The sequence below is a fragment of the Bubalus kerabau genome, chromosome 5 (assembly GCF_029407905.1).
Source record: "Bubalus kerabau isolate K-KA32 ecotype Philippines breed swamp buffalo chromosome 5, PCC_UOA_SB_1v2, whole genome shotgun sequence".
Classification (NCBI taxonomy): Eukaryota; Metazoa; Chordata; class Mammalia; order Artiodactyla; family Bovidae; genus Bubalus; species Bubalus kerabau.
This window is the reverse complement of record NC_073628.1, coordinates 106,939,984-106,955,139: the sequence shown is the minus strand read 5'-3', so window position 1 is coordinate 106,955,139 and position 15,156 is coordinate 106,939,984. Positions and strand designations below refer to the sequence as shown.

Here is a 15,156-nt window from a genome sequence, read left to right as displayed (position 1 = left end):
ACTGTGGAGTACCTCTGTGACCACCGAGCCAACTTCCCCATCCATGAAATGGGGATAGACCGCGGATCCGGGAAGGCTCGCGGAGCTGCCACAGGCTGTAATTCGCCGGGTGCTCTCCTCGCCCCGCCCCTCGCAGGCCACGCCCCTCACCGGCGCGGCCGGCCCGGCGGCGTTGCCATGGCGACGCGCGTACACAGGACGGGAGGGCACGCGGGCTGCGGGCCGCCGGCTGGAGACTCCTCGGGAGCGCGGCCGAGCGGCCTCGCCCGGAGCGAGCCCGGCGCCTCCCGAGCGGGCCGGGCTCTTGGCGGAGGACGGGACGTGGGCTTCTTCCTCTGGCCAGGTGAGAGCAACACGTAAGGAGGCGGCGGACGGAAACCCGGGCCGGAAGAGGCCAGCCCTGCTAGGTCAAGGGCTTGCGGTAGGCTGGGGACCCGGCCCCACCAGAGGCTGAACTCTCTGATCCAGGCTCGGGTCGCCGGGAGCACCCCAGAGAAGCTATCCCAACACCAGCCCTTCCTTCCTAAATGCAGCCCCCATCCCTACCCCGAGGTAGCCTGCGAGGAAACTTGGGGCCCTTGCTTGGCACCAGTTTCTGGATGTCCTGGGGTACCGCTGAAATTGAGAGGAACCTTTGTTTCCCCTGATTTATAGCCAATACCCACCCAATGGTCAGACACAGACCCACCCACCCACCTACCCACCCCTTACCTCACCTGTCTTTCTTTAAGGAACTTCGAGGCCCTTTATGGTCCTCAAAAGAAGTTTTGCTCCTGTAGCCCAATTCTGAGCCATCCAGAGTGGTCAGGGGAAATGCAGATTATTTTAGCTCTTTTGCTCTTTATGATAGTGGGTGCTCCATGGCACTGAGTAAGAACGAATTCGCAGAGCTAAACACATTCGAATTACTTTCTGCAGTGTTTTCAGACAAAGAAGTGATGGACGGGGCAAGATTACGGTGGAGAAATCTTGTCCAGTCCAAAAGCTAGAGATAGAATTTAGGTTCTCCAAGAAGTTATCTAGCATAGATGCTGAAAGGAAAAATTAAAGGTAGTTACTGTCAGAGATTCCTAGCCGCTGGCCACACTGGCTTGCTTGGAGGTGTCATTTGTATTTTCACTCAGTCAGCAAGTGTTGACCAAGCACCTGTATGTGCCAGGCACTACCCTGGCACTGGAGATGGTGCCCTGCACAGAACAACAGCAAAAGGTGTGAGGTTTTACCCTGTTTGAAAGTTAGCCTGCCCACCTTATAGGTACTGGCAGAAGACAAGACTCCTAGGCCAGAAACTAAGGACTTGACTGCTCACAGCACAGCAGACACAACCAGCAGCCAGAGCTGCATATGCACAGGGATTCCCGTTGCCCTGAACGTCCCTCAGGGTGGTGAAGAACAGCCAAGGTGGCTGCTGGTGCATGCGGTGAGTCTGTGTCCCAGGTAAGAAACTCCAAACTTAGGAAACCTCAGTCTTTGAAAGGGGCTGCTAGCAAACCTGCCTGACTTTAGCCTCAGAAGGAGCTATTGTCTTTATTATAAACATTACCTTTACTCTCCAGGCTGTTTGCCATATAAGCATCCTTGGAAGGATGGTGCAGGACAAAATCTTTGAATGCCTTTGCTCTGAAGATGGATATGAGCACAAGAAACCCATGAAGAATTGCTTCTTAACAAAATCGAGGGACTTCTCTGGCGGTCCAGTGGTTAAGATTCCACGCTTCCAATGCAGGGGGTGAGAGGGTTCAACCCCTGGTCCAGAAACTGAGACCCCACATGCCACACAGTATGGCCCAAAACCCAAGACAAAATCAACACAGTTCTGGTTTTCCAGGAATATACATCTTAGTGAATGAAAGAGAAACAGACAGCAAACACAACTAAATAAAGGAACAAGAAAAGGTCAGAGAATGATAAGTACGATGAAGGAAACCCAGCAGGGGAAAACTAACGGGAATAGCATGACTGAGGGCGCCTTTAGCCACAGTGGTCACGAGGTTGCCCCAAAGGGGGGCGTCTGAGCAGAGAGAAGACATCAACTTTGGGGTCGTCTCAGGTGACAGCTGAAAAACAAATGTATATATGACCCAAGTTTTAAGTTTTAAATTAGTGGCCTGTCCTGTGGTTTTCCTACAACAGAGACTTTTCTTGAAAGTTTACATTTTAGATTAATTGCTGGATAACATGGTGCTCTGCCAATGAAGATTAATAACTGAAGGCAGTAGCGCATGGTTGTTTGCAAAGAGGAAATGTCTTTCCCCTGTGTTCATGACAGTGAACTTAATAAATTTTATTTCTCATTATATGGAAGCGTCAGTATTAGTGGGACATCCACAGGCCTCAGAGTTTACAGATGTAAACTATCCTGCTTATTTTTATTTCTCTTATCCCCAGGTAGTATCTCATCTTTCTTTCAGCAGATAGAATGCTGCTTTTAAAGACTTTCTGTTGTTGCATGTCCCAAGCATCAACAGATCGCGCAATTCCCCCACCCGACTCTGCCCCACCAACAACACTGGAGATTTGTGCAGTGGTTATAGACGAAGATCCAGAGTTGTCACACGCTTACTATTGTGTGACCTTAACCTCTCTGAGTCACAGTTTCCTCATCTGTAAAGTGGGACAGTACTGACACCTACCTTGCAGGGTTGTTCTGAGAATGAAAAGAGGCAGTGTCTGTAAAAGGTTAGCCCAGTGCCTCACACTTAGGAGGGGTTCATCCTCATCCTTAGTAGTGGATGAAATGATGGAGGTGTTGATGGAAAGCAGAGCCAGATCAGAGGCCCATTACAGTCACACCCAGATGACTTTTGTTTTCATTTGTTTGTTTTTTGTTTTGTTTTTAATAGTAGGTTTTTTCCTTTTTCTTTTTAAAAAATCTTTACTTATTTGGCTGCACCTGGTCTTAGTTGTGGCATGTGGGTTCTTCGATCCTCACTGGGGCATACAGGATCTTGGACCACCATGGAAGCCTCTAAATGACTTGTTTTTACCCACAGTACAACAGCTTCACACTTCAGTGACCTTTCAGGTGAAAAGAGACTTTGTTTACAAGGTGTTAAGATGGAGGATGTCACACTGTGTAGCTGGACATCTCTCAAATTGGAATTCAAATATTGTGTCATGTGAATTATCATCAACATCTTGGAACCTGCCAAAGGCAGGAATACTGAAGTGGGTCCCCATCTCTCCTCCAGGAGATCTTCCCAGCCCAGGGATCGAACCCAGGATCCCACATTGTAGGTGGATTCTTTACTGCCTGAGCAACCAGGGAGCAACCTATACAACCAAAACATATATATAGGACTTACTTTGAACTGCGTTGAAATATAAAATGGATGGAGGGGTACATGGGTAGATATGTGATAAAGTAAATATAACAAAAGGTCAATTGTGGAATCTGGGTGGTGGTTATATAGGAGTTCACTATCTACTTCTTTGAACTTTTTTGTGTGTTTCACATTTTCATAAATAAAACACCAGGAAAAAGTAGGTACAGAGTCCTGACTGAGCTATAATCTTAATACTTTGTCTTTGGAAACCATTCTGTTTTTCTACCTAAATATATAACAAAGTACAGTGACTTGAAAGTATCATCTAATGCCCATTTCCTTGATGATTTACTCTCTGCACTTTAAGAAGCTCTTGAGAAGGTTGGGGTTCCTTGATTCAAAGTTCAAGAAACCCAAGATTAGTAATAGTAATAATTACAGTAGGAGAAAAGTGTGTTTAGCAAACACCATTCTAGATGCTTCACATGTATCACTGCATTTAAACAAAACCCTTTGGGATACAGAGTATTACTAGCCCCATTTTTCAGATGAGAAAACTGAGGTTTACAGAGAGAATAAGTAATTCAACCAGAGTCACAGAACTAGTAAGTGGTGGGTCAGTAATTCTTAGTACTTGATTATGGCAAATAACTAACCTCAAACTAAGCTTAATGGGAGTTGGAGAGCGATTGTCAGTGGAATTCAGATTTGTTGTTGGGTTGTTTTTGCTATTGCTTGTTTGTGCTCTGAGTTACATAAAGGGTGTCATCTGATAATCAGAACCAAGATTATCTATGACAGATATCAGTGTTGAAAAGACAGTCTTAAAAATGTGAAGAATTGTAATTATGATCATTGTTAAATCCATCTATCTACTCCTACCTCTGCTGATTCCTCTTGTGATATTATGGTATATTTCATTCATTCTAAATACGATATTGAATAATTAAAGGACTCTTTTTTTCTAACCAGATTTTTTTCTGCAAACCTTTTCTAGGGAAAGCAGAGAGTATGAAAGCCTATCTAAAGAGCGCAGAAGGCTTTTTTGTCTTGAATAAAAGTACTACGATTGGAAGGCATGGAGACTCAGACCTTGTTTTAGAGGTAAGACCTCCTCCTGCCCAACCCCTCATCTCTGCAGAAGTCCAGTCCGCTGTGGACTCTGACCGCTTCTGAAGCACAGCCTCTGGCTGACGTCCTCTGCCTTCCTCCGTGTGCTTTGTTGTTGTTGTTCAGTCGCTCACTTGTGTTCTGCTCTTTGCGGCCCCATGGACTGAAGCACGCCAGGCTTCCCTGTCCTTCACCATCTCCCAGAGTTTGCTCAGGTTCACGTCCATTGAGTCCATGATGCTATCTAACCGTCTCATCTTTGGTGTGCTACCAATAACCAGTTGTCAGATGTGCTGGAGCTCCCTGGCTCACATGATAAGAATGAGCAGGATGCAGAGTGAAATGTGCCTTCTGTCCTTTGCTGACCGTGTCTGTTCTGCGATGTCCCACCCAGGATCCCCTCCCCCACTGCCTGATGGGGCCGTTTGGAAGGTGGACATGGAGCTGGTGCTTGACCTTCACCTGGTCCAGGTCTGGCAGCCAGAGCCACCTGAAGTGCCCAGCTTGACCAATAGCCTCTTGCCCTTTTCAGAGCTTCTGGAGACTGTTGTGGGTCCCTCGGAGCCCTCCCCTAACTCCACCTCCCAAGTAGTAAATCAGGGTAAGCCTTCAGCATAGCCACAGTATCCTCTCATTTCACTTCATTCTCTGTGTTAGCTGTGGCTTGGTCCACAGTCCCAGCTTGATGATAGCCAAAGAAATTGGAAGAAAGTAAGGAGTTAGTCAAAATGGTGGCTCTGGGGGCACTCTCTGTCCCCCTTCTGATGTCTGTGTCAGAAGCTTTCTCTGTCATTTTTCACTTTAATAAAACTCTGCTACACACGCACACACACACAATAGTTGCTTTGAGCCTTTTAAAATATTTCAATATTTTAGGGGTTAAAATATTGAAAGAAAAATGCAGTGGAATTTATGACTTTAAAAGGCAGGTCTCTTTCAGACTTCACTCAACAGATTGTTAAAAGACTTTTTATTTTGAAATGATAGGTTCACAAACAGTAGAGAGAGAACGGTACAGAGTGTGTGTGTTGTTCTGTGCCATTCTATCACACATATGAATGTGTGTGTAGCCGCCAAGATATAGAACTGACTTCCCAGGTAGCTCAAGTGGTAAAAAAAAAAAAGCTGTCTGCCAATGCAGGAAATGCAGGTTTGATCCCTGGGTTAGGAAGACCCCCTAAAGGAGAAAATGGCAACCTGCTCCAGTATTCTTGCCTGGAAAATCCAATGGACAGAGGAGCCTGGTGGGCTACAGTCTGTGGGGTTGTAAAGAGTTGGACACAACTGAACAACTGAACACACACCCACAGCAAGGTGTATAGAACTACTCCATCATCAAAGATCTCCCTTGTGATAGTCTTTTTTTTTTTTTTTTTTAATGTATTTATTTACTTAGCTGCCTTGGGTCTTAGTGCAGCTTGTGAAATCTAGTTCCCTGACCAGGGCTTGAACCCAGGCCGCCTGCTCTGGAAGCTCAGAATCTCACTACTGGACCACCAACAAAGTCCCATGGTATTCCTTTTATGGTCACAATACTTTCTCCCACCACCATCCTCAAGCCCCAACAACCACTAATCTGTGTTTCATCTCTTTAATTTTTATCATTTTGAGAATATTACATAAATGGAATCTTAACATCTGTGACCTTTGCCATTGTTTTTTTTTTTACTCGGTGTAATGACTTTGACATCAATCTAGGTTATTAGCTTGTTCTTTTATTTGAGTAATATCCCATGTGATGGATGTACCACCTATGTTTAACCATTCACTTATTGAAGGACATTTTGATTCCATTAGGGGCTGTTACAAATAAATCTACTATAAACATTTGTGAACAGGTTTTTCTGTGAATATAAGTTTTATTTCTCTGAGATGAATGCTCAGGAGTATGATTGCATGGATCAACATTTATGTGGAGAAACTGCCAGAATCTTATCCAGGGTGGCTGCACCATTTTTCAGTCACACCAGCAATGTATGAGATAAGTTTCTCTGCATCTCCACCAGCAATTAGTAGTAACACTGTTTTTTATTTTAGCTGTTTTAGTAAGTGTGTAGTGGTTTCTTATCATAGTCTTGATTTGCATTTCCCAAATCGATAGTGATGTTAAATGTCTTTTCATGTACTTATTTGCCTTCTGCATACCCTCTTTGGTGACATATCTCTTAATGTCCTTTAACCATTTCTAATCCAATTGTTTTTTCACCATTGAGTTTTGAGAATTCTTTAGGTATTTTAGGTATGAGTCCCTCATCAGATCGATGGTTTGCAAATATTTTCTCCCATCCATAGCTTGTCTTTTCGTTCTCTTAGCAGGATATTTCACAGAACAAAAGTTTTAACTTTTGATGAAGTCCAGGTCATTATTTTTTTCCTTCGTAGATCATGCTTTTAGCATTATGTCTAAGAACATGCCACCAAGTCCTTGATCCTGAGGATTTTCTCTTATATGTTCTTTGAAGTGCTTTATAGTTTTATGTTTAAATCTGTGAACCATCTTGGGTTCACTTTTGTTTATGTTGTGAGATTTGGGTCAATGTTCACTCTTATTGCATGTGGATATTGAGTTGTTCCAGAACCATTTGTTAAAAAGACTATCCTTTCTTATTGAATTGCTTTTGCAAATTTGTCAAAAATAATCTGGCCATACTTCTATAGGGGCTGTTTCTGAGTTCCCTAGTATGTTTCATAAATCTATGAGGCGATCCCTCTACCTTTATGACACAGCCTTGATTCCTATTGCTGTGTGAGTCTTAAATCAGATAGAGTGACTCTTCCCACTTTATTCTTCTTTAAAATTTTTAACCTATTCTAGTTCCTTAGCCTTTTCCTTTACATTTTAGTGTAAGCCATCTGTATATACAAAATACCATGCTGTGATTTTTATTGGAGTTGTGTTTAGTCCTTCATTCAATGTGAGAATAATTGATGTTCTACTGCATGGTCTCTCAGTTCATGAACATGGTATATTTCTTCATTGATTCAAGTGGTCTTTGATGTCTCTCATGAGTGTTTTGTGATCTTTAACATACAAGTTCTGTACATGCTTTGTTAGATTTACACTTCAGTATTTCTCTCTCTCTTTTTTTTGAGTGATTGTAAATGGTATTTGGGCTTCTCAGGCGGTCCTAGTGGTAAAGAACCCACCTGCCGATGCAGGAGACGTAAGAGACTCGAGTTTGATCCCTGGGTCGGGAGGATCCCCTGGAGGAGAGCATGGCAACCCACTCCTGTAGAATCCCATGGACAGAGGAGCATGGCAGGGTACAGTCCATAGTGTTGCAAAGAGTCAGACACGACTGAAGCGACTTAATGCGCACACACACACTGTCACACAAAAGGTATTATATTTTTTATTTTGTTCGCTTTTTATTTTTACGTGTTCATTTTATTTTTACGTGTTCATTGACACTATATAGAAATACAGTTGATCTTTGTATGCTTCTTAGTTTCTTGCAACATTAACTGAACTCTCTATATAAGGGTTTTTGTAGATTTCTTGGGATTTTATACACAAACAATCATGTCATCCACAGTAAGATTAGTTTTATTTCTCCTTCCAGAAAAGGATATCTGAATGCCTTTCATTTCCTTTTCCTTGCTTTATTTGTCTAGTTAACACTTCTAGGACTCTGTTGAATAAGAGTGGCATAAATTTTTAAAATATTTATTTATTTTATTTGGCTGCATTGGGTCTTAGTTTCAGCATGCAGGATCTTTATTGCATCAACACAGGATCTTCCGTTGCAATGCGTGGACTCTCTAGTTGCAGCGTGGGCTTAGTTGCTCCATGGCAAGTATGATCTTAGTTCCCTGACCAGGGATTGAACCCATGTCCCCTGCATTGCAAGGCAGACTTAACCACTGAACCACCAGGGACCTAGTGTAAATCTTTATATTTGCTTGTTCCTGAACTTAGGGAAAGCATTCAGTCTTTCACCATTAACTGTGAGGTAAGCTGTAGGTTTTTTGTACATGTTCTTACTAAGTGAGCAAGTTCCCTCCTTTATTCCTAGTTTTCTGATTATATTTATCATAAGCTCAACAGATTTAAAACTAACTCCATGAACCTCCCCTTGAGATTCTTCTCCATAATATGGTTTCCTTTCAAGGACACAGAAAAATCTGTGCAGTATGCAAAGTTCAGGGGCGGGGGTGGAGAAAAAGAACTGCAGTTTCTTCTTTATCATAACAAGGCATAGATTTGGGGTGGTTTTATTTCCTGTTCTGGGCCTCCCCAGTGGCTCAGCGATAAAGAATCCACCTGAAGCGTAGGAGATATGGGTTCGATCCCTGGGTCTGGCAGATCTTCTGGAAAGGGAAATGACAACCCACTCCAGTATGCTTGCCTGGAAAATTTCATGGACAGAGGAGCCTGGTAAGCTACAGTCCATAGGGTCACAAAAAAGTCAGACACAACTAAGTGACCGAGGACACACTTCCTGTCTGGCTAAAGTAGAGACAGAGATCTCTGTTTTGAACCTGACTATGATATTAAAACCCCACTCCAGCACTCTTGCCTGGAAAATCCCATGGACAGAGCAGCCTGGTGGGCCGCAGTCCATGGGGTCGCTAAGAGTCGGACATGACTGAGCAACTTCACTTTCACTTTTCACTTTCCTGCATTGGAGAAGGAAATGGCAACCCACTCCAGTGTTCTTGCCTGGAGAATCCCAGGGACGGGGGAGCCTCGTGGGCTGCCGTCTATGGGGTTGCACAGAGTCAGACACGACTGAAGCGACTTAGCAGCAGCAGCATGATATTAAAAAACTGTAGTAATTTTTTTTTGTAATGCAATAGGTCATTTTATTACTGGTGACGTATCCTTGCCCTTTCCAGATAGGTTTCAGCAGTGAGTGTATAGTGTATTTCTCCGAAAGAGCATGGAGAGTGAGCTGCTTAAAGATGTGATAAAATGTCTATCCTCTTTTCTTCCTCAAAGACTATTTTCTAAAGAGCAATTTTAGGCTTACAGCAAAATTAAGAAAAAAGTTTATAGATATCCTGTGTATCCTCCCGCCCAACACACATGCCCAAAGCCTCCCAGACTGTCCATCCACAGCAGAGTGGTCCATGTGAGGAAACAAGCAATTTTTAAAAGTGGAGGCTTTGAAGATAGGCAGACCTGGGTTTGAATCTCATTAGGCTACTTTGTGGCTGAGTGATTTCAACCAGACTGATCACTCTGAGCTCATTTTCCCTGTCTGGAAACCTCTTACCTCACAGGATAATTGTGAGGGTTAAGTGAAAAAATGCATATAAAGAAGCTGGCATGTGGTGCTCAGTAAAAGACACAGTGGTCATTGTTTTGGTCTCATAAGATGGAGAGACTCTTCTCAAAAGAGAAGAATCCTCAGAGGGCTGAAGAATCCTCAGAGAGTTGAGATGAGGATCCACTGACATTAAGCCATTTGGAAAAGGAAACCAGTGAGGATAGTTACTAACCGGACAGAAACTGAGTTGCATTCATTGTATAAAAATAAGTGACGGCTTGCTGCTGCTGCTGCTGCTGAGTCGCTTCAGTCGTGTCCGACTCTGTGCGACCCCATAGACGGCAGCCCACCAGGCTCCCCCGTCCCTGGGATTCTCCAGGCAAGAACACTGGAGTGGGTTGCCATTTCCTTCTCCAACGCAGGAAAGTGAAAAGTGAAAGGGATGTTGCTCAGTCGTGTCCGACTCTTCGCGACCCCATGGACTGCAGGCTACCAGGCTCCTCCATCCATGGGATTTTCCAGGCAAGCTCCCCAAACTTAGTTTAAGAAATAAGTCACCACCACCAGCAACAGTCAGGTTAATTTATGAAGGAATCAGTTGCATTTCCAGAAGCGTGAGCTCATTTTGGCTCCCTGGAGTACAGATGATATGTGAATCACCAAGCATTTTGGGGATAGAGTTCTGATGAGCACTTCTGTCTTCTCTTAGACAAATCATCTTCCCATGGTTTAAATGGGTTTGGGAGAGGAGAGTTTCTCTAAAGAGGGGTGTGGGGACATGGGTCTACTTGGAAGAATTGAAACCTGCAGACATGTCAGCATTTTCCAGTTTTATAAAACATGACAAGGTAAACATTGCCCCTCTGCTGACTTCATTGGGCCTTTCTGTTTGGAAGGATCACCCATTTTTTAAAAATTAGTTTTTATTCATTTATTTGTTTATTTTTGACTGTGCTGGGCCTTCATTTCTCTAGCTGTGGCGAGTGAGGTCTGCTCTCTGTTGCGGTGCACAGGCTTCTCACTGCAGAGGCTTCTCTTTGCAGAGGCTTCTCTTGTTGCAGAGCACAGGCTCCAGGCACATGGGCTTCAGTAGCTGCAGCTTGTGGGCTCCAGTGTGAGGGCTCAGTAGTTGTGGCCCACAGGATCAGTTGCTCCCCAGAATGTGGGATCTTCCAAGACCAGAGATCAAACCCATGTCCCCTGCATTGGCAAGCAGATTCTTATCCACTGTGCCATCAGGGAAGTTCCAGAAGGATCCAGAAGGATCACCTTTGATCAGCTGTGAGCCATCCTAAGGAATCATTCAACAGTCAGTTTATAGTTTATGTTATTAATGCCACTAGAAGTCATTCTGCTAAATAAGATTAATGGATGTGGAAGTGAAAGTCGTTCAGTCGTGTCCAACTCTTTGCGAACCCATGGACTATACAGTCCATGGAATTTGCCAGGCCAGAATACCGGAGTGGGTAGCCTTTCCCTTCTCCAGGGTATCTTCCCAACCCAGGGATCAAACGCAGGTCTCCCACATTGCAGGCGGATTCTTTACCAGCTGAGCCACCAGGGAAGCCAAGATTCAGGGATATGTATTAATAAAAAGTCATCCTTCAAATTACCCAGAGGTTACATCTAGCAAATAAAAAAGATTGTTTTATTTATCTGAATCAATCCTAAAAAATAGGCAGTCACACTTCTAAAGAGTTCTATTTATCAGCAAGGCTGAAATATTGTTTGGAGTGTTTGTTTTGTAATAGTTTGACATCGTTTACTTTTTCCGATAATGGGAAGTAGTTCCATGCTTCTTGTTTTTAAAAATTGGGAGGAAGCAAAGTATAAGGAAAAAAATAAAAGTCACTTGTAATAATTTGGTTCAGAGAAAAATCAATATTGGTATCTGCAGGGTCTTACTGTCCAGATTTTTTCCCTATATCCTGCAAGAAAGTTAATTCCCTAAAGGCAATAGGAAGGCTGTTTATTTATTTATTTATTTATTTTTGGCTGTACTAGGTCTTGGTTGCTGCACACGAGTTTTCTCGAGTTGCAGCGAGTGGAGGCTACTCTTCGTTGAGGTACACAGGCTTCTTGTCGCAGTGGCTTCCTTTGTTGCCAAGCGTAGGCTCTAGAGCACAGGTTCAGAAGTTGTGGCACACAGGCTTAGTCGCTCCAAAGCCTGTGGAATCTTCCCAGACCAGGGATCAATCCCATGTCCCCTGTATTGGCAAATGGATTCTTAACCACTGAACCACTAGAGAAGCCCAGGAAACCTGTTTATAGCCAGGCTAGTGAGAACTGTTCATAGTCAACAGTAAGAATTGTTATCATTCATTCATTCCACAATATTTGCCTGGAGCCACAGCACCAAGGCAAGCCTCGGGATACAGTGGTGGCGGGACTAGACGTGGTCCCTGCGATCAGGAAGCTGCCAGGAGAGAGGGACATAAGTCAGATGATCCCACAAAGGTGTGACTAATTCCATTCTGAAACTGGGGCTCTAAAGCAAAGGAATATGGAGAACAAAGAGGATTTGACAAAGGGAGACGGGAACAGCATATGCAAAGGTCCTGGGGTAGACCAAAGTGACTGAGAGAAAACCAGGGCATCCAGGAGCCAGATCCGAAAGAAGGAGGGCTTAGTGACAAGCAGGCCTCCTTCACGTCACACTAAAGATTTGCCCTTTATCTGAAAAGCAATGGAAGAAGATTTGAAGAATGTAAGCAAGGTGGGGTGGGCTTCCTGGGTGTCGCTAGTGGTAAAGAACCTGCCTGCCAACACAGGAGACATAAGAGACATGAGTTCGAGCTCATGGATTCTCGAGTTAGAGAATCCATGGACAGAGGAGTCTGGCAGGCTACAGTCCATATGGTAACAAACAGTCAGACGTGACTGAAGCGACTTAGCACACACACATGCAAGCAAGGAGGAGACCTGCCAGTGGCCATCCTGGATGCCATGTGCAGTGTCCCTTCCTCCCATTTTATACACTCCGAAGCCTAAGCCTTGCTCAATTCAGAGTTAAACCTTTCAAATTATAATTTATGTGATTTGATGTGCCTTGCAAACTATACTTTTTTTAGAGCTGGATGTGACTATTATCTATAGTCTGCTGAGAAGGGGGCTCCTTTCTTCCAGAATAAAGAAATACCACAAGCCAACGGTTGGATTTTCCATTGGTATAAAGTGAAAGTGTTAGTTGTTCAGTTGTGTCTGACTCTTTGCAACCCCATGGACTGTAGCCTGCCAGGCTCCTCTGTCCATGAAATTCTCCAGGCAGGAATACTGGAGTGGGTTGCCCTTTCCCTGTCCAGGGGATCTTCCTGACCCAGAAATCAAACCTGGGTCTCCTGCATTGCAAACAGATTCTTTACCATCTGAGCCCCCATTTTGTGTAAGAGTGTATAAACACTCTATATAAGAGTGCTTGTTAAACATGGGCTCCTAGACATTCTGATCCCAGTGGGTTTGGGGTAAGGCCCAGGAATCTTCATATCTATATGCTCCCCGGGTTCAGGTCAGAGTGGGGTCCCCTGAAATTGGTTCCAGGACCACACTTTGGGAACTTTGTTCCCTTCCTGTCCCTTCTTGATCGGTGCTTCTTCCCTTCTGATGTTCTGGGAGCTCCTGCTTTTGTGTGTGTGTGTGTGTGTGTGTGTGTGTTATTTCAATAAAGTTTGTCTTGAGGAAGAGAGAAGCGAAGGTTAAACAGTGAAGGGCTGACCGTGTAAGGACTCCCTGTTTAAGGGGCTCCCCCAGTCCCATCCTGGGGAGGTTCCAGGGTCCCCTAGAAGACTGAGCTGTAGGACAGCCTGTCATTTCAGAGCTGTGGCCGGGAGGCTGGAGGTGGAAGAGAGGGAGAAAGGACAGAAATGCCCGGGGGATGAAATGCTGATGCCCGCACCTCTAACCCTCAGCGTCCTGGGACCACTCCTTCTCATGGGTGCAGCGATCTGTCCAGCCTGTGTCAGCGCTTCTCAAATGGGATCCGAGGCGCACTCACACCGACCAGAATCCGTACGACCAGATGACTCTTGTCTCTGACCCTGGCACCTGCCAGTTCTGGGCTGCCTCTTAGAAAGAACCAGAGTCGACATCATACTCTTTTTTATTTTCTTAACAAGACAATTCCAGAAAAACATCTACTTCTGCTTCATTGACTATGTTAAAGCCTTTTTGTGGATCACAACACACTGGAAAATTCTTAAAGAGATGGGAATACCAGACCACCTTACATGCCTCCTGAGAAACCTGTATGCAGGTCAAGAAGCAACAGTTAGAACCAGACATGGAGCAATGGACTGGTTCCAAATTGAGAAAGGAGTATGTCAAGGCTGTATATTGTCACCCTGCTTATTTAACTTATATGCAGAGTATATCATGTGAAATGCCAGGCTGGATGAAGCACAAGATGAAATCAAGATTGCAGGGAGAAATATCAATAACCTCAGGTACACTACCCTTATGGCAGAGAGTGAAGCGGAACTAAAGAGCCTCTTGATGAAGGTGAAAAGGAGAGTGAAAAAGCTGGCTTAAAACCTAACATTCAGAAAACGAAGATCATGTCATCGGGTCCCATCACTTCATGACAGATAGGTGGGGAAACAATGGAAACAGTGAAAGACTATTTTCTTGGGCTCCAAAATCACTGCAGATGGTGACTGCAGTCATGAAATTAAAAGAAACTTGCTCCTTGGAAGAAAAGCTATGGCCAATCTAGACAGCGTATTAAAAAGCAGAGACATTACTTTGCCAACAAAGGTCCCTCTAGTCAAAGCTGTGGTTTTTCCAGTAGTCATGTATGGATGTGAGAGTTGGATCATAAAGGGGGCTGAGTGCTGAAGAATTGATGCTTTTGAACTGTGGTATTGGAGAAGACTCGTGAGGGTCCCTTGGACTGCAAAGAAATCAAGCCAGTCAATCCTATAGGAAATCAGTCCTGAATATTCATTGGAAGGACTGATGCTGAAGCTGAAGCTTCAATACTTTGGCCACCTGATGGGAACAGCCGACTCATTGGAAAAGACCCTGATGCTGGGAAAGATTGAAGGCAGGAGGAGAAGGGGACGACAGACGATGAGATGATTGGATGGCATCACTGACTCGTTGGACATGAGTTTGAGCAAGCTCGGGAGATAGTGAAAGATAGGGAGGCCTGGTGTGCTATACTCAATGTGGTCGCAAAGAGTCAGACACGGCTGAGCAACTGAACAGTAACAACAAGCAAATTTACCCAAGCATTTTTTCCTCTAAAAGAAATGTAAATTTATGTCTGTACAAAGATTTCTGACATCATCATCTTATTATTCTCAAACAAGATTACTGGAATTGTCTGTTTATCTGCATTTCATGGATGGGAAGGTGCATCTGCTGTGTCCAGGGACACGTATGGCTGTAACTCAGACGAGCGCGGCCGTATTGCCCACCAGAGGTTCCCAGATGCGGTGTCCTGCCAGCAGTGGGGTCCCTCTCCCACTCCCCCCAGCATAGAGTGTTGTCCACCACTGGATCAGTGATCTGCAGGGTGAAGTACAGTACCCGTGTCATTTTTGTTCACACTCTTATTCTGAGGGAACACC

The 15,156-nt window shown here is 44.4% G+C and overlaps 1 protein-coding gene across 1 annotated transcript in view; it reads left to right on the top strand.

Annotated features, from left to right (window-relative positions):
- The first annotated feature begins 238 nt into the window (after positions 1–238).
- FHAD1 (forkhead associated phosphopeptide binding domain 1) overlaps positions 239–15,156 on the top strand; it is a 165,213-nt gene continuing 150,295 nt past the window's right edge. Inside the window, exons 1-3 of the mRNA XM_055582628.1 lie at positions 239–343; positions 1,256–1,437; positions 4,264–4,370. Of these exons, the coding sequence (XP_055438603.1) occupies positions 4,278–4,370 (93 nt within the window). The 5' untranslated portion in view covers positions 239–343; positions 1,256–1,437; positions 4,264–4,277. The remainder of the gene's footprint in view (positions 344–1,255; positions 1,438–4,263; positions 4,371–15,156) is intronic.